General features: G+C 37.0%; 1 protein-coding gene across 5 annotated transcripts in view; it reads right to left on the reverse strand.

Annotated features, from left to right (window-relative positions):
- The window catches only part of LOC107816341 (uncharacterized), a 35,195-nt gene that overhangs the window by 1,394 nt on the left and 9,026 nt on the right, over nucleotides 1-24,775 (reverse strand). For 3 of the 5 annotated variants that reach the window (XM_016642040.2, XM_016642042.2, XM_075234100.1), the window contains 14 exons: nucleotides 24,436-24,629; nucleotides 24,141-24,271; nucleotides 23,708-23,968; nucleotides 23,229-23,369; nucleotides 17,433-17,684; nucleotides 15,040-15,180; nucleotides 14,647-14,955; nucleotides 13,861-14,031; nucleotides 7,507-8,428; nucleotides 7,223-7,395; nucleotides 4,155-4,259; nucleotides 1,343-3,241; nucleotides 312-962; nucleotides 3-228 (listed from right to left, as the gene is read on the reverse strand). In XM_016642040.2, coding sequence (XP_016497526.2) covers nucleotides 3-228; nucleotides 312-962; nucleotides 1,343-3,241; nucleotides 4,155-4,259; nucleotides 7,223-7,395; nucleotides 7,507-8,428; nucleotides 13,861-14,031; nucleotides 14,647-14,955; nucleotides 15,040-15,180; nucleotides 17,433-17,684; nucleotides 23,229-23,369; nucleotides 23,708-23,968; nucleotides 24,141-24,271; nucleotides 24,436-24,629 — 5,576 coding nt within the window. The remainder of the gene's footprint in view (nucleotides 1-2; nucleotides 229-311; nucleotides 963-1,342; nucleotides 3,242-4,154; nucleotides 4,260-7,222; nucleotides 7,396-7,506; nucleotides 8,429-13,860; nucleotides 14,032-14,646; nucleotides 14,956-15,039; nucleotides 15,181-17,432; nucleotides 17,685-23,228; nucleotides 23,370-23,707; nucleotides 23,969-24,140; nucleotides 24,272-24,435; nucleotides 24,630-24,775) is intronic. The other 2 variants (XM_075234101.1, XM_016642041.2) reach the window with 1 other exon arrangement.

Below are 24,775 nucleotides of genomic sequence, written 5' to 3' on the forward strand. Positions count from 1 at the left end.
ACCTTGACGGATGCCAGGAAGCCCCGAAGGTTTGAGATTCATGCACTTGCATCTGAAAGCGTCTGCCAAAAGCTTATTCATGAGAACTTTGTTCAGACTCGTATCAAGTTCATTCTTCTTCCGAAGAAATGCTGCCTCAGTTTCCTGAAGATTGAGATCATACTTTTTACGGATTTGTGCAACCAATTCCTCTATCGCCTTCTCGCAATCAGATCTCAGACGCAATTTCTGCTCAAAAAGAGGAAAAGAGCTTGAAGAAAATACAGAAGGACTAGGAGCAAATAATCACAACGAAGGAAATTGGAACTAACCGTGTCCTCAAGAATCTTAGTGGCTTGTTCTCTTTCTTTATGTATCCTTTCCCATTCTTTATGCAGAGGATCAGCATTGAAAGGAAGAAGAATTGGATTCGAAGTGGCCATCTGATGGGCAGGATGAACTGGTATATTCCTAGGTCCTTGGACGAAGGCAACATTAGTGTTATGTTGCAAGACTGCTTGACTAGGAAGCTCAGCGGAACCTGGCACTTGAACAGAAGCTTCAGATCTCTTCGAAGATGCACCCTGTTCTGAAATGGGTCGAGGAACCACTCTACTGACTTCTGATAAATTAGGCTGATCACAGATCAGAGGCGACATCTCAACATCAACAGATGGACACTCTCCCGAATTACCACCAGCCTGCAAAGTTTCCATCATCTCTCCATCCAAATGACGAGAAGACCCAATGTTTGGGATAAAATTCCTTTCATCATCATGGGTTTGACGTGCAGTGTCGCTTGGTGGCTCGTGAGCAGCAAGAGAAAAACCATCAGAAGCTGGCTGTTGTTGCTCGGAACTATTAATTAACACGGCTTCAGAACTGTTGGGTCCACATTGCCCAGCATCAACATCAGCTTGTGTTCCACTCTGATTTTCTAGGAGTGGCATCTCATGAGTGAGTGTTTCATTATATCCTGAAGACTGGTAACATACGTACTGATTTAGCTGATCCAGTTTAAGTGCAAAACCATCCATAACAGAACAGCCAAAAATTTTCTACAAAGTATAGGGAAAAAATGCATTGGGTTGGCAAATCACGCATATTATTTTTTGAATGGTAGAACTGCAATTCACCAGGAAAAAAATGATCCAATTACCTGTTTTACGGCTTGGAATAAAACTATAAAGTCACTTGCCAATTACTCACTCAAAACATCTAAAAAGAGCATGTCTTTGCAATTTGAGACATTTTAAACTTTCCTAGAGAGAGCTTATATACCTGTGTCCAGATTCTGAATCCAGATGTTCTACAGAATAACACAACACAAGCACCTCATAAATTGGCAAGACAGAGCACTTACTTGATTTTGAGGTATAGAACCACCACCATCAGAAGTAGGAACTGCTGCTGCCAAACGCAAGTCCACTACCACTTCCTCAAGAGAAATTTGTTTTCTATCAATGGAGCTAACTGCATCTCTCGAGTTTTCTTCATCATTTGGTAAATAAGAATTATTTGCCAGACTACCATGTTCTGTATTCAATTCTTCAATAACATTATTTACTTCTGAATGATCATTCTCCACAACTACATTAACACCCGTTCCAGATACTTCCAACAAATGCTCTCTAGGTGGATGCTCTAGTGGAACTTCAGTATGTTCTTCGGAAGGAAGAGGAAACAAAGAAGCAATTTCCTCCGGACCACCACCTGAATCACCTACTTCATTAGGCTTCTCGTATCTAGCAACCAACGCTCCAGCCGTGGACGCAATCTCAACTTGCTCCTCTGCTGCTGATGCTGCTATAGCATTTGTAGTTCCAATAGGACGAATATTTGACTCATTAGAGGTAGATGCAGGTACGTCTGGATCACCTACTTCATTAGGCTGTTTGGATGCAGCAACCAAAGCTCCAATTTCCTCTGAACTACCACCTAAATCACCTACTTCATTAGGCTCCTTGGATGTAGTAACCAATGCTCCAATTTCCTCTGAAATACCACCTAAATCACCTACTTCATTAGGCTGTTTGGATCTAGCAACCAATGCTTCAGCCGTGGAAGCGATCTCAACTTGCTCCTCCATTGCTGCCGTTGTTAAAACATTTGAAGTTTCAACAGGAAGAATAATTGACTCATTGGAAGTAGATGCAGGCACATCTGGGTCACCTACTTCATGAGGTTGATTAGATGTAGCACCAAATGCTCCAATTTCCTCTGAACCACCACCTAAATAACCTACTTCATTAGGCTGCTCCGATCTAGCAACCAACACTCCAGCCATGGATGCAATCTCAACTTGCTCTTCTGTTGCTGGTGTTGCTAAAACATCTGTAGTTTCAATAGGAAGAATATTTGACTCATCAGAAGTAGATGTAGGTAGTTCAGATGCTACCATGTCACACTGCATGCTATCCACAATATTACCATTCAGTTCCTCAACATGTTGTCCAGATACAGGGTGAACAGTCTTGGGACGATTGTGAGAGGCATTTACATTTTCCTGAGAGCACCCTATGTCATCTATAGGATTAGATCCAACACCCCTAAAGGAATTTGCTTCCGCCAACCAATAAGCAGCCTTTAGCATTTCCTTGTTCCTCATAGCAGTGTGTTCTACCTCAAGCTCTTTAAGCTGCTGGTCCTTGCGGCATTTGAGCTCTTGCATTTTGCTTGAAAATTCAGTTTCTAATATTTTTTGTTTATCCTTTATTGCAGCATTCTGACCAAAGATAGACCGAAGAACAGAAAAATTCACTCTGTAATCCAGCTCAAGCTCTTCCTTCTTCTTCTCCCATATTTTCTGGAACTCTTTGATTTCCTCCTTTTGCTTCTGTACCAGCTTTGACATTCGCCTGTCACATCTATACTGGACCTCCTTAATGAATTTTTCCCTTTCAATATCCACAAGTTCTTCTTTAGGTATGACAATGAATTCCATGGATAAGTTTTTAACTTTAAATCTTTCATCCATTTCATTTTCCACATTCAGCTGGGAAGATTCTACAGCTTGTGACATGCTTCCCTTCGATGGCTCTTCTGGAACAGATCGCGCAGCTAATAAAGAAGACTTAGAAGAACTTGAAGCATTATCATTTTGATCCAACCGCTGCAAGAACATCTTTTTCAAGGAACGGATCTTCAGATAAACACCGTTTACCTCTTCCTCGGTGCATCCGAACTGTAAGTGCTGCTTTGCTAGCAAGAATGTCTCCTCTTTGTCAATTTTTTGCTTTAAGATTGAAGCTGCAACCCAACACTGATAATTCACAGTAAATGTCAAATAAGAAGAATCACATCGACATGTTTTTCTTGAAGCAAGAAGCACACTAAATATATATGATAAAGTTGAATGCTAATTTGATGATAATCTAATAAGACTTGACCTTGACATCAAACTAAATTGGCTGTAGCACTACCATCAATCTATAAGACGTGATTGAATTCGAGAACATGCATACTGCCAGCTTAATCGGATCTGACAAACCACGGTGATGACTAAGCGATGATTTGGCAGTGACATTGGCAATAGGAAAAAGTAGACCTGATATGTCAAATAATATATATCATTAACTCGACAGGTTAGTTGATGTAGAGTGATAACTAGACAAATATGGAATGCCGATTTGAAACCTAAACTGGACTGATACGTCAAAGTGAGGCAGTAGAAACACGAGCCGCAAGTGCGGAGTTTGGAGACGAGAATTCACTGTTGTATTCATCTTGACAAGATGAACCAGAAGTGAGTGGAACAAAGAACACCAAAGACAGACACAACAAGAGATGTGGTCTCCCTGAAAGAATCATTGAAAATAAACAAAGATAGTAAACTAAAAAAGTAAAGAAAAACTTTGGTCGAGCGGCCTCCAAAGAAGCTACTAAGATTTCTACCAAGATTGTAGAAACTCTGATACCAAGTTTAACTAGAAGAAATAAGACACAAAACCATTTACTGACTTTACAATTAATAACAGGCTCCTTATATCGGAACTTTGAGCTGCATGAAACAAAAAAGTACCTCATCTTTTAGGATTCCTAGTTATTATGATGTGATTATATTTCACCTGAACTTTTAATTGTCCATGAAGAGAAGGATAAATTCCACTGACAAAATAAAATAATTAAAAGGATGCAAGCAGATGATATGGGCAGTGAGGCAAAAAGCTACTAACCAGAGATAACTGGAAAGCCTGTAAAATTGTTGCAGATTCCCTACTAACATGATGATTCTCCATGACATATTCCAGAAACTTTTCTACAGTATGTTTGACATCGTCCTGCATTTAAACTTTGGTCATCTGGCCAGCAAGCAAAAGACTAGAAGGTAAAACCTTGGCTTACCTATTCCTTTGGTATATTATACAAGGGAGTGCTTGCAAGCAGGAAAAGCCACAACTATGGCAATCATTCCGCAAAATATCCTTTTTTATTCATTTACATAGAGAGTACCAAGTTGTTCTAGCTTGAAGCATGGTTGATATAACCAACTAGCAGTACGAAATTTGGTAGTGGCACAGAACCTGGTTCGTATTATAATTAAGATTTGTAGATACTAACAATAAACCACTGTCATGAGGATTGAATTACATGAAGAGATGGTAGATAAAAACAAACAAGATAGCACATTATTTATGAAAAAAAGCCATTTAAGGAAACAATTAGAAATCAAAAGCCTACACTAAGCAAAGAACCAGGTGGAAGGCCTTCAATAGAGCCATAAGAAATCAATGACAGCTTTGTAGAATTAGCAGCAGAACTCTTCAGATATAATAAAAGAAATATAAGAAAATAAAACCTCAAAGTAGCTAAACTATTGGAGTTCTGTAAAATCCACAAATTTGAGGAATAAAACACAAACATAAAGTTGCTTCCCTTTATCACAAAGACAGCAATGAAAGAAGTTCCAAATAGCAAAGTTAGTCTATTGGAAACAGCCTCTCTATCCTCACAAGGTAGGGGTAAGGTCTGCGTACACATTACCCTCCCCGGACCCCACGGTGTGGGATAATAATGGGTATGTTGTTGTTGTTGTAGTGCCCTTGATTAGTTTTGTAGAAACAATTTTTACCCATTTTATGGGAAGATGAACTAGTTTACTGGCTAATTTTGAAGTGGTCTCAAAAAAGCAGATGCTGCAAGTGTTAGAAGAAAGAGCTATAGCAGCACACTGTCCTGTCATGTGTAGAGTTCCCAAGATGAAAAATGCAAGATGCATATCGCTCATGTATTCCTGATTCTTTGTTGCTTAACTTAAAGCTACTAAAACAAAGATACAAAAACCCATTTAACAACTAGGACATACACCTTTACGGCAGATGGCACAAGCAAATGAAGAACACCCTTTCACATGCTACACATGTCCTATACCATTTGACATAATAAATGTAGCGCTCTCTGCGTTTTGGCAAATTAACTAGGGCAGTTAACTCTCCCTGAGCACAGAGCGATGGAGGTCTTAACGACCATACTAGGTGGTTTCCAAGATTTAAACAGGTTTGGATGTACGAGTACCGCAAATGCAGAAAGAATGTAATGGTGCTTACCATTGTGCCAAAAACTGCAGTATTATTTATCTACTTGAAGAGAGTTTAATCAAAGAAAAATTGCTAATTCAGAGGCAATCACAAGACCAGGACTCATACACAAAAAGATTAAACCTTTTTTTTTAATTGTTCACTAAAAGATTAAACCTTTGACAGGTTAATATCACCTTATCAAAAAATAAATATCATACTTATTCAGAGCTTTATCTTTTATACATAACAAATGTTTCACAAATTCAGAATATGACCTTCGAACCCACTCATTATGATTAGGGAAAAAGGTCAGATTTATCCCTCTACTTAAGTAAATTGTCCACATTTATCCCTAGTTCTACTATCCGTCCAAATATATCCCTACCGTTAAGAAAGTAGTCAAAAATGTCCCCAACCCTAACGGTTGTCATTGTGGCAAAGGACCCTCTCAATAAAAAATGCCACATCATTAAATAGAAATGGTGGGCTCAATGTGTGTCCCAAAAATAATTAGAAATGAAATAGAAAAAAGAGTAACAAAAACTAAAAGGAAAAAATAAATAAACATAGAAAAAAAGTAAAAGATCTATGCTCGTATCCTTCCCTCCCCCTCTTCACCTCATCAGAATATTCCAGCCAAAAAAGTATCCTTCTTTTTCATCCAATTTTTATTTCTCAAGCTTTCACTTTCCTCCTTCTTTCTCTTCTTTGTTCATAAACTATCTCTTCCACTATCTCTCTCAATATTCAAGTGGCTCTCAATCCTTAAAATTCCATTAAGAGCATTGTTCTAGATAGCAAATTTTCCTCGGCGAAGTCTTTTATTTCAGGCCAAAGATTCTTTTTTTTAATTAATAATTACTATATTCTTTGTTTGCGAAAAAGATTGTTCCGTCGAGATTTTACTGGTTTTGATATGTTCAAGCAGTGAAGAAATTTTTGAGCGACAAAAAGATTTTCCCGTCGGGTGAAATTTTAAAGAGAAATAGGTCACTGGTAAATGGGTTTTTATGGAGGATTTCTTTCTTCTGGATCTAGCTCTTCTTCTTTTTGTGGAAAAGGAGTGTTACTGGCCAGTTATGACCAGTAAAGAGGAGCGAGAGATGGGAGAAAAGAGGTGATTTTCTGATGAGTGACTGGAAATATTTATAGAGATGATTTCTAGTGAAGCTTTTTGGTGGGTATTCCCGATGAGTGATTGCTGATGATTTCTGAGGTGGAGAGAAGGTGGGGTATTTTCTTGGTGGAATACCTGGAGTGGTGGTTCGAACAGTGATGGCTAATGATGAAAATTTATGAAATAATTTTGTGGAGCTGGACAAGAACCTTGAATTTGCAGCAATGGTGGTATGTTAGCCGAGAAGGAGAAGACTAATTTTAGTGGGTTTAGTTATTTATTTTTACAGATGGAAAATAAATAGTGACATGGAGTCCACCGTGTCATTTTAGTTGCTGGGTCATGGACATCCGTTAGAGTTGAGGACGATTTTGTCTACTTTCTTAACGGTAGGGATATATTTGGACGGATAGTAGAACTAGGGATAAACGTGGACAATTTTCCAAAGTAGAGGGATAAATCTGACCTTTTTGCCTTATGATTAATCTGGACAAGCAAAGATTTCTAATTTTTTCATTGTTCATCAAAGAGCCTGTATATGCTCCAAAGACAACATATAACTCAAAAAATTATAACTTCTAAGAAAGGGCAGGCAGGAAATGAATACCGGAAGTTTTAGCGCTTCAAACAGTTTTGCAAACTCAGCTTTCAGATGGATATGAAGGCTTTTCTGCTGTATGACTCCTCCTTCAGGCCGCCCAACAAGGTTTACCTCATGCAAGACATGAGACGGAGACCTAGAAACATGCTTCGCACCAATACCATCATTTTCATGAACACCTGGACCGAACCAAGAATTAGCAGCTGATATTTCTTGTCATATTTAAACTTATGGAATAACAAACAAACACTAACAGGAAATATATTGAAAATAGGTTAATGAAGTGATACCTCCTTTGAAAGCTGCAACTTCACCTCCTTCAGCTGTGGGGTGAGTGGGATTTGCATCCACACTATGGTTCATTACCGCCTTCCTGCGCTTCTTTCCTATATCATCATTTCCATTAGGTGGATCTGGGGATTTATCAAAGTATTGAACTCTCTTTCTGTTCCTTGGGGTTGCAATGCTTAAATTTCTCCACTGTGGATTTCTTCCCTCCAACAGCTTTCTCCAAAAAACATGAGGTTCTTCTCCAACTTTCAACTCCATTTTTTTCTCACCAAGCAGCGGGTTATTAGCACTGTAAGTTCCCATGCTCATTTGAACTTTTGAAATAATGGAATGGCATGTGTCCTTGTAGTCAGAGCTTTTACAAATTATTGCAGAGAACTCGCTAATAACATCATCTAAACGCAACTGTCCTGATGAGTTATTTGAAATTGAGGTCGGACTGCCTCCAGAGTGGTACTCATCCAATCTACTGAACAAATTTGAGGCTCCCCACATAAGGGTGTCATTGGGGCTCCGACTTAAGATATGCAAGTTACTATCAAGATTCAGGTCCTGTTTAGCAAGAAATAGGGCTTTTTCTTCTACAGTAAAACTTGAATACAGCCGGAAAACATATGTGTGCTTAGACTGCGAATCTATTGACAGTTTCTGGAGTTGTCTCAAATCATTCGTGGGATTTGTGTCACTATCATATATAATAACACTATCAACTGACAACAGTTTAATGGTTTGATGGCAAACACGATTCTCTAATAAAAGAACAAAGCGCCCACTTTTCTTGTCGTTAAACCTGTTAAGAGAAGCTTGTTTCTTGGAATGAATAACACACGTCTCAACTCTTTCATAAGAGTTTTCACCAAATCTTTGACGCAGAAAATCATCCAGAATATCACCAATTGATGCCCCGGAGCCAGCAATAGACTGCATTAATTAAAGGCAGGAACGAAGATTTTAACAATCAGGCGAAGAAATTAAAGGCAAAAGTGACAAAACACTTCCACAGAACATCAATCAGGATGCAGGTCCACTTATCGTGTATGTTTATCTGTGTACGTGCGCATGTAAACATATACACGTGCGCGCGCACACACATATTATCATATAGAAAGAGGCGAAGCGTAGCAATTTGTACTACCGGAAAAGTTTCGCTAACCGGTAGGCAATAGAATCAGCATCAGCAGATAGGCGCAGGCAAGCGTAGCGAATCACATTGATAAGCCCCTACCTGCCCGCGCAAAGATGGATAGGGCGGGCGAAGCACAAAGAGGATGGATGTCTGAGCGGTTGAAAGAGTCGGTCTTGAAAACCGAAGTATTTATAGAAATACTGGGGGTTCGAATCTCTCTCCATCCGCGAGGTCATAAGTTCTCTCTTGCGTTATCTATAGAAAGAATCAATGTGTGTATATATATATATATATATATATATATATATATATATATATATATATATATATATATATATATATACACACACACACACACGCGCGCTTTGCGCGTGTCCCCATATCAATGTGTAAATAATTATTAAATAATATATAAACTTTTGAAAATAATGTGTTTGAGTTATAAAATAAAAATTAAATTAGAAAGTGTAGGTTCCTATATATAATGAATGTTAATTGCATTTAGCTAGCTCTATAATAAAAAAAATAGTGAGTTGTCATTTGTTGGAGTGAATGCAAGAATATAATGATAATAATAATTAATGATAATTTAATTAGAATACATTTTGGTCTACAAATTTATTCCTATTACTTCAAACTTGCATTCAAATCAAATTTACTCTTAACACTATACTATAACTGATTTCCCCTTTTACAGACTTTTTCTCACCACCAATTCTCTTGATCTTATGGAAACAAACTTGCGTATCTAAGAGTTTTGTCAACTTAAAAAATAATTTTACTTAGAAGATGCATTTAAAAAAATAATTGAATTGTATTTTTTTTTGGCTAATAATTAATTCAAAAACTTATTATTGGTTCTTATCATTATAGTAACTCGTTAAATTTTGCTGATTCATATAAGGTAATTTAAATTTAAATAAATTTAAATTACAACATAAATTAGCCCAATAGTTTCTATGATGCTCAGCGAGATTTTCTTACCACCATGGGACATGCAAGTGTTGAGTATAATTTTGATTAGGTGAGTTTATTGAAGCAAGCAAGGATTTAATTAATAAAATTTTAGTTGATATCAAAATCTTAAACAATAAAAAACTAAATATGAAATGTATTTTAGTTATATTAAATGATTCAAATAAGGAAAGAATTTATGTAAGGTAAAATCTTAATTTACTTTGAACTCCTAAATATTACTCCCTCCGTTCCAATTTATGTGAACCTGTTTGACTGGGCACGGAGTTTAAGAATAATATGAAGACTTTTGGAATTTATGGTCCTAAACAAATCAAAAAGAGGCCCAGAGTATTTATGTGGTTATAAAAGCTTCTCATTAAGGGTAGACTTGTAAATTTAAGCTAAATTGTTTCCAAATTTAGAAAGGGGTCATTCTTTTTGGAACGGACCAAAAAGGAAATAGGTTCACATAAACTGGAACGGAGAGAGTAGGACTTTAAACAAAATTCAAATAAGGAACTAAGTCCTAAATATTAGGAAAATAACTTAATTTACAATGTTGAACAATGTGAAATTTATTTTTAAATGGTAAAGAAGGCGCACGACATTTCGCTAAGAGCTTTTGTCCTTTTAATATAATATAGAATAGATGTGTCTCCCTATGTGTGTAAAAAGTACTGGTCCACTTCTTTCCATCTGCCTGCCAAACCCTTGGCGAACAATGTTACCCGATACTTGAGTTGGTCCGAGGTAGCAGGTGCATGGTAGATATTGGAACAATTGACGTGCAGCAAACTGGCCCAGACACAATCGCTATAAAAAATGTTAATGCATTTGGATCCATGAAGAACAACGCCCAACCCCACCTTGCACAAAAAAAAAAAGGATCCACTAGTACAATAAAGCAAACACTATGCTTGATGTATAAATGGGATGGCTGCCCACTAACATACACACTTAAGTACGATAAGAAAATGAATTTTGGGTCTAATCAACCCCTAAATATTAGCTAATGAAATGAGAATTGTCTAAGACCATATAAAGAGACAACAATCCATTCTCTCAACTAATGTTGGGACACTCTAACACCATGAAACAACAATCCATTCCCTCAACCAATGTGTGACACTCTAACCAAGTGGACTTGTTCTTATATAGGCAAGAGAGACCTTCGGAAGGAACGTCTAAGCTTATAGGCAAGTAAAAAGGTCACAAAAAGATAGAAAAGGTCATAAAAAGAAGCAAAAGATGCCATCAGAAAAATATATAGGAGAACCAATATTATGATTCATGAAACTTCACAAAAGGAGGGCAGACTATGTAATTTTTTTGCATAGGTGATGTAACTACCAAATAGTTTTTTTTTTGTGAGAAGGTAACATAATGTAACTTAAGAATAGTCTTTTATCTTTGATTGCTTGAGGAGATTGAGTCTCCTTTTTCACAACTTAAGAATAGTCTTTTATCTTTGATTGCTTTTTGGTGCACTCACTTAGCCCCTACTTGTATAGAAGATTGGGCGTCTTTTGTAGAGAATCATGTTCTGATGTAAATTCTCTACGTCTTTGGTATACTTTGTGTACACGGGAGTTCCCTCCCTTTTGATTAATACAATTTACCTTATCAAAAAAAAAAAAATAGCTTCGCATCCAGAAACAATCCTTGAAGGGTAGCCTTGGCGTAACTGGTAAAGATGCTATCATGTGACCAGGAGGTCACAGGTTCGAGCCGTGGAAACAGCCTCTTGCAAAAATGTAGGGAACTGCGTACAATAGACCCTTGTGGTCCGGCCCTTCCTCGGACCCCGCGCATAGCGAGAGCTTAGTGCACCGGGCTGCCCTTTTTATCTAGAAACAATCCGAGGCAGCATCCCTACAACTTCTTAAGGTAGTTGGGTGATAGTTCATTTCAGTTTTTCTTTTTTTTTGGTAAGTTAAATAGTGCCTCGAATAATAGCATTCAAGGGGGGTGCAAACCATATACAAAAAGAAAAGCCCAAAACCCAGAGAACAGCCCCTTCACAGTGGTCATATTTAAGATGTTTGCTTGACCTACATGGCATCGATACAGGTGCCGATCCAAAGTGTCAGATTTGCTGCGACTTAAATATTAGGTCCAGGGCTATGGATAAGCTACAAGTGTAGTTACTGGGATTTGAAAATGTATAAATATAATATATATGATGATTAGTTACTTAGAATATTCAAAAAATATCTCATTTCCTAGTAAAAAATGTGTGATTGTTATCATATTTGTATTTCACAGATCGTTATAAAGTAATTGTGATTTAATATTAAATAAACCTGGTTTTTAATTAATTGAATGTTCTCAAAATATGATTAAACTTCAACAGCTACATTGAAACATTATTGAACTTAGATATCTAATGAGTGAGCCATAAGCAAATGGAAAAGAGGAGAGACCCAATAACCGATATAGGCCTTTATTAGAGAAAGGGTCAGACAAGTCCACTACATTCTTAAAAAATCTGGGTTACTTTCCAAGCATTTAAATAAATAAATTTTTAGTTAATTTTAAAATCTTAAATATTAAAAAAATTAACTTGGATGTATTACAGTTGACATGTTGATCCATCTTCACCTTTAAAAATAAATTTTACGATTGAATAAAATTATATTTTATTATTTTTATAGTATTTAGAACTTTAAAATCAACTAATATTTTAGTTATAAAATGTTAAAAAGGTGATTTAACCAATTGAATAACAAATCAAGTGAAACACATTTATGTTATCTTTCTCACCATATAATATGCATATATAAAATATACTTAAAATATTAAAAAATATTTATTTTTGGCTTACACGTCTTAATTAACTATTTATGTATCAAAATATGATACTAACAGTACGGACTCACGTTAGTTTGGTGTTGAATCTTCTCGATCTTTTAGAAATTTTAATAATTTGCCTATGAGTTGATTTTAAAATTCAAAAATTAACATGTACAATATTATATTTATATTACATAATTCAAATAGAGAAATAATTTGTGACTTTAAAGTCCTTAATATTAGGACCTTTCTACCTAATTCACTAAGGAAAGATTTTAATAACCAAATTATAGTTGACTTTAAAGTCCTAAATGTTAGGAAAATAACTTATTAATTACATATTAGTCCAATGTGAAATCTTTTTTAGAAGGGTAAAAAAGCCGAACGACATTTCGCTAAGGGTCTTCGTGCTTTTAATATAGTATAGATTAGATATATCAAAGTATTTTACATGAATTATTTCATCATCTTAAATATAGAGTTTCATAAACTTCTAATATTGGATATGCCAAAAATAATTTAGAATTTTTTTTAGTTGTTACTTGTCATTAGATTGATCATAATTGGATAATACAAAAAGAATTTTAGCTTTTCATGCAATTGATGAAATGAAAACTGGATTTGTTATTTCAAGAAGGGGAAAGGTACCGATGCCCTTTACTATCCAAAATTATTCAATTTTTCTATCCACTAAACTTTTAGTCCAATTCATATGCATGCTTTTTTCATAAAGAAAGAATATGTATTGGTTGGGCTCAAACCCCAAACCCAAATTCATATTTGGTCCATTCATACGCTTGCTGTTAACAAATTCTCACATTTGCTCTTACCATTGACGAAGCTCCATGGTGAAATTGGTGGACTCCATGTGTCCAAATTCTTCGAGAAAAAAAAGGCTCAAATTCACCCCTCAACTTTTGAAGTTGGTTTAAAGTTGGAATTCAGTTAGGGGTACAAGACGTTTTATGGGATAAGATTAGACCAAAAGTCTAGTTTGGGGTTGGGGGGGAGGCAAAATTAGCAATTTCAGATAGTGCAAGAACAAATTTGACCCTTTTCTCTTTCAAGAATGATTAGCAACAAGTTGCTTTTTATGGATTTGATCTTAAAATGCTCTAATTTGCTTTTGACAATGCTAGCAACAAGGATTATTTTTTGATACGGAAATGCATATATTAAGCTTATGTTTCAAAAGTCTTGATTAATTTCTTAAACTCTATATCCCATCAAACACCTTCCTGTAAAATGGGATGGAGGGAGTATATTGCTTTATTTAGTTGAAAGTTCACTATTTCATAAATTTTTGAGCCACGAGTTAATTGGACCTGCTATTCCTTTGATGAAAGAAAAACTAACAAAATATTTTCATCCTATTCCTGACATTTGTCTATCTTACTTGATCCATTCTATAAAGGAACTCAAATATGATTCTAAGAATAACCAGTCAGTCCTCAGACAAGATACAGGAAATACATACCTGAAAAAGGACAACCACTCTGTGCTGTCGGGGCCTCATCTCTGAGAGCATCTTGTCAAGGAGATGTAGTTTTCCACTTGCTTTTATTCCTACTTCAAGAATTTCAGCAGGAGAAAGCCCCTTATTGAAGGGTTGCAGGAATGGATCCAGAATATATGGATGATCACAACACTACAAACAAAAGCAAGAACATATAATTCAGATAACTATCACTATAGGAGTGGCTTTCACTGACTTTTGACCAGGAGGATGAACATTGAAAGTTAATATTGTCTACGGAAATGGAACACCAACAGTTCTACGTGAATCCTAATTTGAAAAAAGTGCTTTTCACTTCCGTTGTGCCATTAAGCGAACTTTTTTTGTTTCCTATTTTCTTGAAAGTGGTCTCAGAGCCGGCTCCGGTGCACCTCGACTGTTCCACCGGATACCGGTTATCTCTCACCAACACAGGTACCAAGTGACTCTACCTATGAAGGCTGGGACAAATGGAAAGAAATTACCTAGTTTTTTTTTTTTTTGCCTCAGCTAGGATTTGAACCTGAGACCACATGGTTCTCCTCCGACTTCATTAGCTACTAGACCACTAGGCCAGACTCTTGGGTGAGTTATTTAACTATCCTCGAGATTAATGTTTCTATTTAGAAACTCCCTTTTTCTCAACATTCACTGCTGCTAGAACCAATCACCTTTGCCCACTCCAAAGGAAAACAGAACAAAGAAAATGGTAACAACACAACCATCATCCAAAAATGTAGTAATGTCAAATGAAATGACACACCTAACCTTTCGCACAGAGAGAAGAGTATCGCGGAGAGCCCCAACAGGATCACTTTTATAGAAAGTGCGAAGAGCATTAGAATTTGTGAGTAATGTAGCACAATATTGCTCAAGCTGCAAGTCAGACATCTGAACAGGAACCCAGTACTCCACAAACTTGGAAGATTCAGGCTTGCTGCAAGGTGCAGTGACCTTTGAGAGTCCTTTCAGTTTTCCAAGATGGTCATTGATGTCAGATGCCAAGCCACCAGTCTTGTCCAAACCAAATTTACATTGGAGCAAAGAGAGTAGATTAATGTACTCAGATGAGGTGATCTGTTAAAATTAGAGGGTCTAGTAAGGACGATGTATTAAATGAAAGCAGTTCTATAAAGGAAAAAGGCAAGATGCGGAAGATACCTTCATTGGACCATTAAAGAGAAGCACCCTTATACCAGTAGAAAGCATTTTAATTTGCTCCACACCAGTAGAAATTCCTAAGTTTTGGCAGTCATCAATAACAGTCACTTCCCAATTCAAACCGCTCAACATTTCTACATCCTGCAGAAATAAGAGACGGAATAAAAACGACATGGCTACAGAACTTTGAAGCAGTAAGAACTTTCAAATATTTGGGGAAACACAAGAATCAAAAACTTCCCACTTTTGGGGGAAACAAATGAAAAATCCATTCAACAAAAAGAACTACAATCTATCTAAATCACAAAAGAGAAACTTTAGGGCAGAATTTGAAACGTCATGTGTGAGTGACTTTTGCAAGTTTCATCTTCTTACCCAAACCTAGGAAGTTCATCAGCCATCAGGAAATATAGTTTCCTTTTTTTTATAAGGCCATCAGGACTATAGTTACAGTCAGATACTAAGACAAAACTCAAAACACAATACTCTAACCAACTCATCAACCTCTGTCTCTATGATGTATGTCAATGTCAGAATCTCCAATTCCTAACTTACAGGTTGTGTGTACACCACCCAATCTATCGACATACTTTAGGGAAAACCAGAGGCCCACCACCTCCCAGAAGGACTTTAGCCACATGCTGCATCTACTTCAAGTATAGACAGCTCAGCAACCACATAATAGTGTTGGAATTTTATGCAAAGCCTCCTAGACTCACCAGCCCTCCCCCCCCCCCCGCGCCGCCGATAACCAGGAAGAAAAGCCCCAATTTAGGATGCATAAGAATGGGAACTTCTCTTGCTATACCAATGAAATTTAGAATGGATGAGAATGACAACTTCTCTTGTTAAACGAATGAAAATCCAAAACCAAAAGGGTCTACAAAGATCTATCAAGGCTTTATTATCAAAAAGTTCACAGCATGAAGCATAGAACATCACTTGAATTAGGATCAAGGAATATATTAAAGATAAGAACGAAGCCAAAATACAGAAGAAAGAACGACTACACTAGGTGCAGAGAGGAAAAGGGACTGTTACCCAAGGGTGCTTGTGCTCGAACTTTTTCCTTATCACAAAATCATGAGTATCAGAGAGTAATGGTTGGCCTCTCTATTAAGTCAGCAACGCACTGAAAACCCGTTAATAATGGCATCAAAGGCTTTCTCGCCACAAACACAACATTACAAGAAAAGAAGCAACAGACAACTTGTAGAAACTATTCATGAACTCTAAAGCCCCACACCTAAGGACACAATGACGACACCCAAATTTTTTTTATTACACAATCACATAAAGAAGAAAATTTGCACCGTTTGGCACCAAGGAATTCAATGCAATATAAGGGTAGTATGGCCAGAAAACCTTTTCAAACTGAAGCATCACGTTGCTATTACAAAAAGACGAAAACTTCCCAACACAGATTCCAAAACTGAATTGGAAGTAGCTAGTTCGTTGACGAATTCCTACATAACTTTAACCTAGCTATGAACCCAAAAAATTACGAAGTCTAAATTAATTTTTAAAGTAAAAAGTTGCTTGACCTGAAAGGGGGCTAGGATACTAAAGAGGAGCCTTGAGTCCAAAGGCAGCAAATTTTCATTAAAATCTTCAATGCTGAAAATACATGAAAACTTGCACGAGGAAGAAACTGAGAGAGACATCAAATACAAAGCTCTATTAGCATTAACAGAGCGCTAATATACATATTCATTTTACTATATCTTTATAAAATTGAAATTTTAATCTTAATCCAAAAGCAGCTCTCTACAAGCACCACACTTAGATAGGATGGAAGGAATTGGTATGAACGCCAAAATAAGGAATAGGTAAGAAAGAAATGCATTTCTTAGTCAAAATATACTTGGTCATTGTTTTCCTTTCATTTACATCATCACACACTGACCCCAAAAAATTAGGTGAAATCATATTCTATGAAAATAAATAGTCATGTATTATCCACAAAGCATCCTATATAGATAATAAATAAATTTTATCACTTTGTTGGGATTTAAAATTAGCCAAAGGAGGAAACTTTTATTCGGAGCTGCACGAATCATGCAAATGCATAAGCTGCTTGAATGAGTTTATACTTCTTGCTAAGAAGCACATCTGCATAAATACAAGTCAATTTCCAATGGACTCCCGCTTTCATTCTCTAAGAAACATGAATTCCCAAAAAAGTTGGAACTAAAATAACAATCAACTAAATATGATATGATTGAAAAGTAAAACAGAGAACATTTCACCAAAATGATACACCTTTAGCGGAACGTTCAATATTCCCGATGAAAACATCATCGCAGGTTACTTAATTAGGAATCTTGGCCCTGATTATCTGTCGAAGTCCCAATATCTAAATTAATTCTAAAATAATCTATTTTTAGACATACCTCAATGACGGCTTCCAGAGATGATAAAAGCACTTGCAGCATCATGAAACCCCCTTCGTCATAGAACTCCAATGACTTGATTCTCCTTCTAGAATCTCTGCTTCCACTGTACACTACAACATCAATACTTGGTGCCCATCGTCTAAATTCAGCTTCCCATTGGGAAAGCAAACTTGAAGTTGTGACAATAAGGAAAGGACAGCAGACATCAGACATAGATAGAATAAATAAAACCATCTTCATTATACGATCCTGCAGAAACAATTATCATATTAGTCAAACCTTTCTTAGTCACCCATAGATGATCACATTTCAGGTTATTGTCTTAAACTCAAGAACTTATGGTCAAAAAATGCAAGCTACCATTACTATGAGAAAGAATTTAGACTCACAACTATAGAGAATTGATATGTGAAGTCCGACTACAATTATAGGTTTACAAACATAATCTTACTGCTATTTGACTTTGATGTTGATGGTAGGACGAATAATCAAAAGAGGAACATTAGAAGCAGCGGAGAAGGAGGAGAGTGGCTAGCAACTCATCCAAAAAAAGGGAAGAATGTGCTAGCTCTAGTTTTCTCGTGTTTAACCGAAGGTAAAGGATTCAAGGAAGCAGAAGTCTTAAACGGGGAGATTAAATCTTGTCAATTCACTTTGATATAGATGTCTTAAGCAAAATGAATTGTTGGAGAGGACTTCAACTTGGTGAAGAATTCTTAAGCCGAGGAAGAGAGCTTACGTAATGTCGTCACAGGCTCGGTCAAGGTGTACTCAAGTTCCGGATCTAGGTGCATAACACGTTGAGCGATTTGCCTCGACTAAACAGCTTATTAGTTTAGGCGCTAAGGCTTGAGTCTTATCACCTATGGTTCTTGTAAAATGCAACAATAATCAACAACTATTTCACTTAACAGTGTTTTAAAAAGCGACGAAGCGATCGCTTTAAGCGAGAAGCGATGGCTGCTTGCTTTTCCATGCCTGAGGCGACTCGACCACATGAAGCGCTCGCTTCAGTCGAAAAAGCGCAAAGCGGCCTTGAAGCGAGAAGCGCAGAATTGTACTGTTCAGAGGGTCAGTTATTTTTTATTTTTTAAAGTTTGGGTCTGTTTTTTTATTATACAAAACAGACCCCTAACATCAAAGTGAAGACCATTTCTCTCTTCTTCCCAAAATCAATTGCTGCTAAGTGCTGCTAGGATTCAAGTCGCCAAAGACCTCTCCAATCCTCCGGGTAATTTTTCTTCTTTTTTTCTTCTTTCTTCTTTCTTCTTCTTCTCCTTTTTTTCTTTCTTCTTTCTTTTTCTTGTTCCCGTCCAGGCGTCTGCTCTAGGGCAGGCGCGATTTTTTTTTCCTTTTATTCTTCTTATTTAGTATTTTAGCCTTTATTTATTAATTTGTATGTGTATTTCAATTTATAAAGTTAATTTTATATATATATATATATATATATATATATATATATATTATATTTTCAGTTTATTTGATTATGTTTTTTTCTTATATATAAATTGAACTTTTTGATTATTTATATTGTGTCTATGCAAGGTTTACATTATGTTTTTTAAGAATTGCGCACGCTTCATTAATGAAGCGTGCGCTTCGCTTTTGAAGCGAGGCGAGCCCCTGTCGCTTTTTTGAGCTCTCGCTTTCAAAAACACTGTCACTTAATAATGATATTTTTCACTTCTTTAGTCCTAATAATTGTTGTTTGGGTTTATAGTTTTTTTTTTTGATGAAGGGTGATTTTCCTTCTTGTCTATATTTTTATTAATGTGGTGCTTATGCTTCCTTGTGCCGAGGGTCTGTTGGAAACAGTCTCTCTATCCTCACAAGGTCTGCGTACACACTACCCTCCTCAGACCCCACATTGTGGGATAATACTGGGTATGTTGTTGTTGTTGATGAAGTAAGGGTGATTCATTAATAGGCATCAAGAAGATGCAAAAGGTACAAAAAGGTAGATAACTAGCTCCAGTACAAAAATCTATGCTAAGAACAGGGAGCTAATGAAATCCACAAGGTGATCTGCACTAGTTACAGGGGAAAGATAAATCCAGCTAAATAGATTAACTAAGCAAATAGTCTTGAGGGAGTAGGTTTGAGTTGAGATGCCATCAAAACACCTCTGATTTCTTTCTGTCCAGATACACCAAAATATTACTGCTAGAACCATTCTCCAGATCCTCTTGATGGCTTTGTCAACTCTCCAAAAACACCAACTTTCATATGCTTGCTTTATTGTCTGAGGCATAACCCATTTCAGACCAAAAATAGAGGAGAAGAGATTCCAAATTTCACTTGCAACTGCGCAATGGAGGAAAAGATGATTAACACTTTCTGAATTTTGTTGACACATGTAGCATCTGTTAACAAGTGTAATGTTCCTCTTGCTAAAGTTGTCTTGAGTGAGACATACCCCCTTTATAGCTATCCAGGTGAAGCAATTCGCCTTGGCAGGCGCCTTAGTTCTCCAGATATGTTTCCAAGGCCAGTTATCTATCATACCATTATGGGAACAAAAGTGTTTGTAACCATCTTGGACTATGTATTTGCCCCCCTTAGAGTGTTCCCATCTGAGTTTGTCTGGCTGCTGATCATCACTGATGTGGCCTTCTAAAGAGTTGAACATAGTAAGTAGGTCACTAATCTCCCAGTCCGTTAGTTCCTTCTACCATTTTCTTTGTTCTGAGCAACAGTGGATTCCTTGTTGAGTGCAATCTGGTATAAATTGGGATATATCTATCAGTGCATTATCTCCATGCCACTTGTCTTTCCAGAATTTAACATGATCTCCTTTCCCAACCTTGAAGGTTATATTTTGAAAGAACTCATCCCAGTGCTTGCTAATATTCTTCCATAGGCCAACGCCATAAGGAGTGTTTATTTTCTTTGTACACTAGTGATTATGTTGCCTATACTTAGCATCAATGATGTTCTTCCATAGTCCAGGTTCCTCTTGCCCATATCTCCACAGCCACTTCAATAACATTGCTTTTTTATGCAAATATAAATCTCCAACACCCAAGCCTCCTTGATATCTTGGCCGAATTATTCTAGACCATTTTACGAGCGGGAACTTATGTGTGGTGCTCAGTGTTGTGAAGAGCGTGAAGCGAGGAAAAGCGACAAGCCCTTTTTCGCTTAAAGAGAGAAGCGAAGCGCTCGCTTTTTAGAAGTGAAACGGAATTTTTTAAAAATAAAATAAAATAAATAATGCATAGACAACACACAAAATGAGCATCCTATTCTTCTACAAGATTAAATGAAATGAAAAAAAATGGCAGTAAGTATACGAAAAAAATTGCAGTAACTGAAACGAAAAAATTTGGGCAGCAATTCGCTGCAATTTATCACTGAAACAGTGAAAGAAAAAGAAGAAGAAGATGAAGAAGAGAATGAGAAAAAGAACTGAAGGGGAAAAAAAATTGCCAACATTTCGTTGCTATTTTGGGACCGAAACAGTGAAAGAAAAAAGAAAAAGGACGAGGAGGAAGAAATCACATACATGGGCTTGAACTTGATAAACTTTTTAAATTTTTAACGTTGTCAACCCTTAATATGTAGAAGCGTGTCACTTTTACGCTTCTCGCTTTTTTTGCAGAACCGCACAGAAGCGCTCACTTTACTCAACCTGCTACGCTTCACATCACAGAAGCGCCCGAGGTCTCGCTTCGCACTTTAAGCGTTGAAGCGAGCGCTACTGGTGGTGCTGCATCCCTCCCATAAGAGTTTTCTCCTAAGTTTATCCATTTGTTTTAGGACTGTGCTTGGTATCGGAAACAATGACATGTGGTAGGTGGAGAGACTATCAAGGACAATGTTGATGAGGGTTAATCTGCCGCCCATGGAGAGGTATTGCATCTGCCATGTTGCAAGCCTTTTCTCAAACTTTTCCGGCACACCACTCCAAATTTCATTAGATTTGAACTTGGCCCCCAATGGTAGTCCTGGATATGTGGTAGGCAAGGTACCTATGTTGCAACATAGAATGTCGGCCAACTCCTCGATGTTAGGAACATTATTCACGGGGTAGATAATGCTTTTTATCATGTTAATGTGCAGTCCAGAGAGTGCCTCGAATATCATCAGCGTTTAGTTAAGGTTCGGAACTTGTGATCTCTCGTTGCCGCAGAAGATAAGAGTATCATCTGCAAAGAGCAGGTGAGATACTATGACTGCGCTACAAGGGTTCCTTCCCACCTGAAAACCTTGTATCCACTGTAGTTGCTTAGCCCTCTCCAACATTTTGGTGAGTCCTTCCATAGCCAAAATAAAGAGGAAAGGGGAGATGGGGTCTCCTTGCCTTAGGCCTTTTTTAGGAGAGAAAAAAACAATAGGGCTCCTATTACCAAGACAGAATATTTAACAGTTGAAATGCAAAATTCATCCATCTTATCCATTTTCCCCCAAATCCCATCTGCCTTAGTATGTTCATAAGGTAAGGCCAGCTTAACTGATCAAAAGCCTTTTCAATGTCCAATTTACATAGAACACCAGGTTCCCCACTTTTCATTCTCCAGTCCAGCACTTCATTAGCAATTAAAGAGGCATCAGTGATCTGTCTGTTCTTGATGAAGGCATTTTGTTCCCCAGAAACCAGCTTATCAGCAACCTTTTTAAGCCTTTCTGCTAGGATTTTTTAGAGCAATTTGTATACACTACCTATTAAACTAATAGGCATGTAGTCCCTAAGCTCCATGGCACCCTTTCTTTTTGGAATTAAAGCAATAAATGTGGCATTGCAAGACTCAACCATGTGACAATTATGGTGGAAATGGTTAAGTGTAGCCATGATGTCTGTTTTAATGATATCCCATGTTGTTTGGAAGAAAGCCATGGTGAACCCATCTGGACCAGGAGCTTTGTCAGGAGCACATGACATCTGTCTATGTTATTCTTGAATTACATATATATTTTTTATTTTTTATTCTTTTGTGATATGCACATAGACAGATGTCATGGCTTTTTCTTCACTCGTCAGCTTTGATAACACAGGTCGCAAGGACCTCCTCTTTTGCAGTAAATACTCCTTTTGGAGAAAGAGACTGCTCTGCCAAATTGCCTATGGCTCAACCTTTGTGAGTTTTGCTTAGGTGAGAAATTGTCTCTCATCTCTTTTATAAGGCTAACATATTCACTTTCAGTTAGCTTCAACTACAGCCTTCCACAACATAGTAATCATTCAGGAAGCAGTTTTTCTAGTAAATTCTATGAGCGACAGAAATCAGTGTAACAACCATTCTGAGGTTTATTAGTTTTTAAGTAAGTTACATAGCTCAACATGAAATTATTTAAGTACAACCGTTCGAAGACAGACGAAATGCAGCATCATCAGTTGGACCAAAAAGAGACGAACTCTCTGGATGTGAACTAGTTAAGTAAATAGTTATGCGCGAACATCAATGAAGGATAACTGGTGGCTCATCTCCTAGTTTTAGCAATCACAAAAGAAAGGATTCACCCGATGAAGTATCCTTTAGAAATGGATGCTAACGAAGTTCCAAACAGTTTGTCAAAAGCCAACAAAAAAAAACAAGCCATCACAAGAGTGGATAAATGAAGAGGAAGATTTTAAAATGAAATTAAGTACACAAGAAAATAGGTTTCTAGATAAGGTGAAGAAAGCATCAAATGACAACTTCAAAACTATCAATCAAACTTGACATTCAAATCCTTTTTTACTGCTTTGATGTGTATATATTATAGTGATCCATTATTTATTCACACTATATAGTATGTTTAGCAATATCTCATTACCCACCTAGAAGAGCATTCCCTGTAGAATGAACTCACCTGGTCATCAAAGACAGCAGTGTTCTGGCACTTCAACCAACACTCCCGCAGCTTGTTAACATTGTTCAGCAGATTAGAATCTGTTATATGTGAACCTCCAGCAGAAAGTTCTGATAGTTTGACAAGTGGCCCCTTATGATTCTGCAGCAGCAGAAGAAGACATACAATTAATATTACAAAGTTGACGAGTACTACCAATATATGACTTCAAGCACACAAACACATAGCAAGTTTCTTCTGGACTGATCACTCAAAATATCCTCAAAAAACGGCCAACCTCTTATGTTTAGTGAAGAGATGTCCTATACCCTTTATGCCGACAGGCAGCAGGAAACTGAGGTTGCATAAACAGTAGAGCAAAATGTTGGGATTATAAGTTACAACACCAACTAGTACAAGGCATAGATACTTATCAATTAGCAGACTAAAGAAGTGAAATCATAGAATAATTTTAGCACTATCACGAAAATCATAAACACCTTGTCAATTCTTCGTTTTGCCTTTTCGCGGCGAATATTGAAATCCTTGATAAGGCTTTCACCATGCTGTGAGTTCAGTAAATTAGCATTCCCTAATTCCCATGTAGCATACTCATAATCAAGGCCCTGCCATTTCACAAGCCACTCAAACAGGCATTTGCTATTATCATCTGCATCTTGACCATGCAGCTTGGAGAACATCAATGATCTTTTCTTCAAGAGACGATGTGGCACTGTCCACTCTGAGTTCCACCTCACATCCTAAAATAATGGAAAAAGTCGCTACTCGTGAAAACAATTAAAAGTACATGATAGATGGATATCATTTTTTGCATGTGTTTGGCAAATAATGATCCATTTACTTAAGTTGGCAGAAAATATGAAGAGAAGAAAAAAAAGAACAAATGAAAATCTTCAAAGAAATAATTCTGACCTGATTCTTATGATTATAGTTTGCAATAAGCAATGGTGCATCAATAAGCAATTGTGTCTCTGCAACCCAATGATTGTGTGCATGAGCAAGACCCTGATATTTAACAAGATACTGCTTCTGCCTATGCATTCCTAACATAAAAGCAAAGAAGAAAAAAACAAAATAATCAAGAACGAGAATTAACAGGAGCAAAGCAATATTAAGAGATATGACAAACGTTAAAAACTATTCATATCACATAGTCATCCAGCTCCCGTACAAATGTCTAATGCATGTAATTACTTGTCCATCAAACCCTTGGTACCTGCAACTTCCACTTCTCTGACATCCCGGATTGATTCTACTCCTTCCGTCACTGAATGTACACCAGATTCAATCTTTTTCTTGACACACCAGGTACAATGCCAAGCTCCTGGTGGGAAATCATCTAATGGAGGATCTAAGCAAGAGAGGTGGTAGCATCTCTTGCAACCTCTTCCATCACAGATCCTAAAAAGTATGTCAAGTACAAATGATAAATATCAAGACATACACATGGCCATTCTAAGTCAGGCTATCGTACTACTGGACAATTATTAATGCATTACCCAAATGGAAAAATCATTATTGGGTGCATCCACAATCCAGTAACTAGA

This window comes from Nicotiana tabacum, chromosome 17 (assembly GCF_000715075.1).
Source record: "Nicotiana tabacum cultivar K326 chromosome 17, ASM71507v2, whole genome shotgun sequence".
Lineage (NCBI taxonomy): Eukaryota > Viridiplantae > Streptophyta > Magnoliopsida > Solanales > Solanaceae > Nicotiana > Nicotiana tabacum.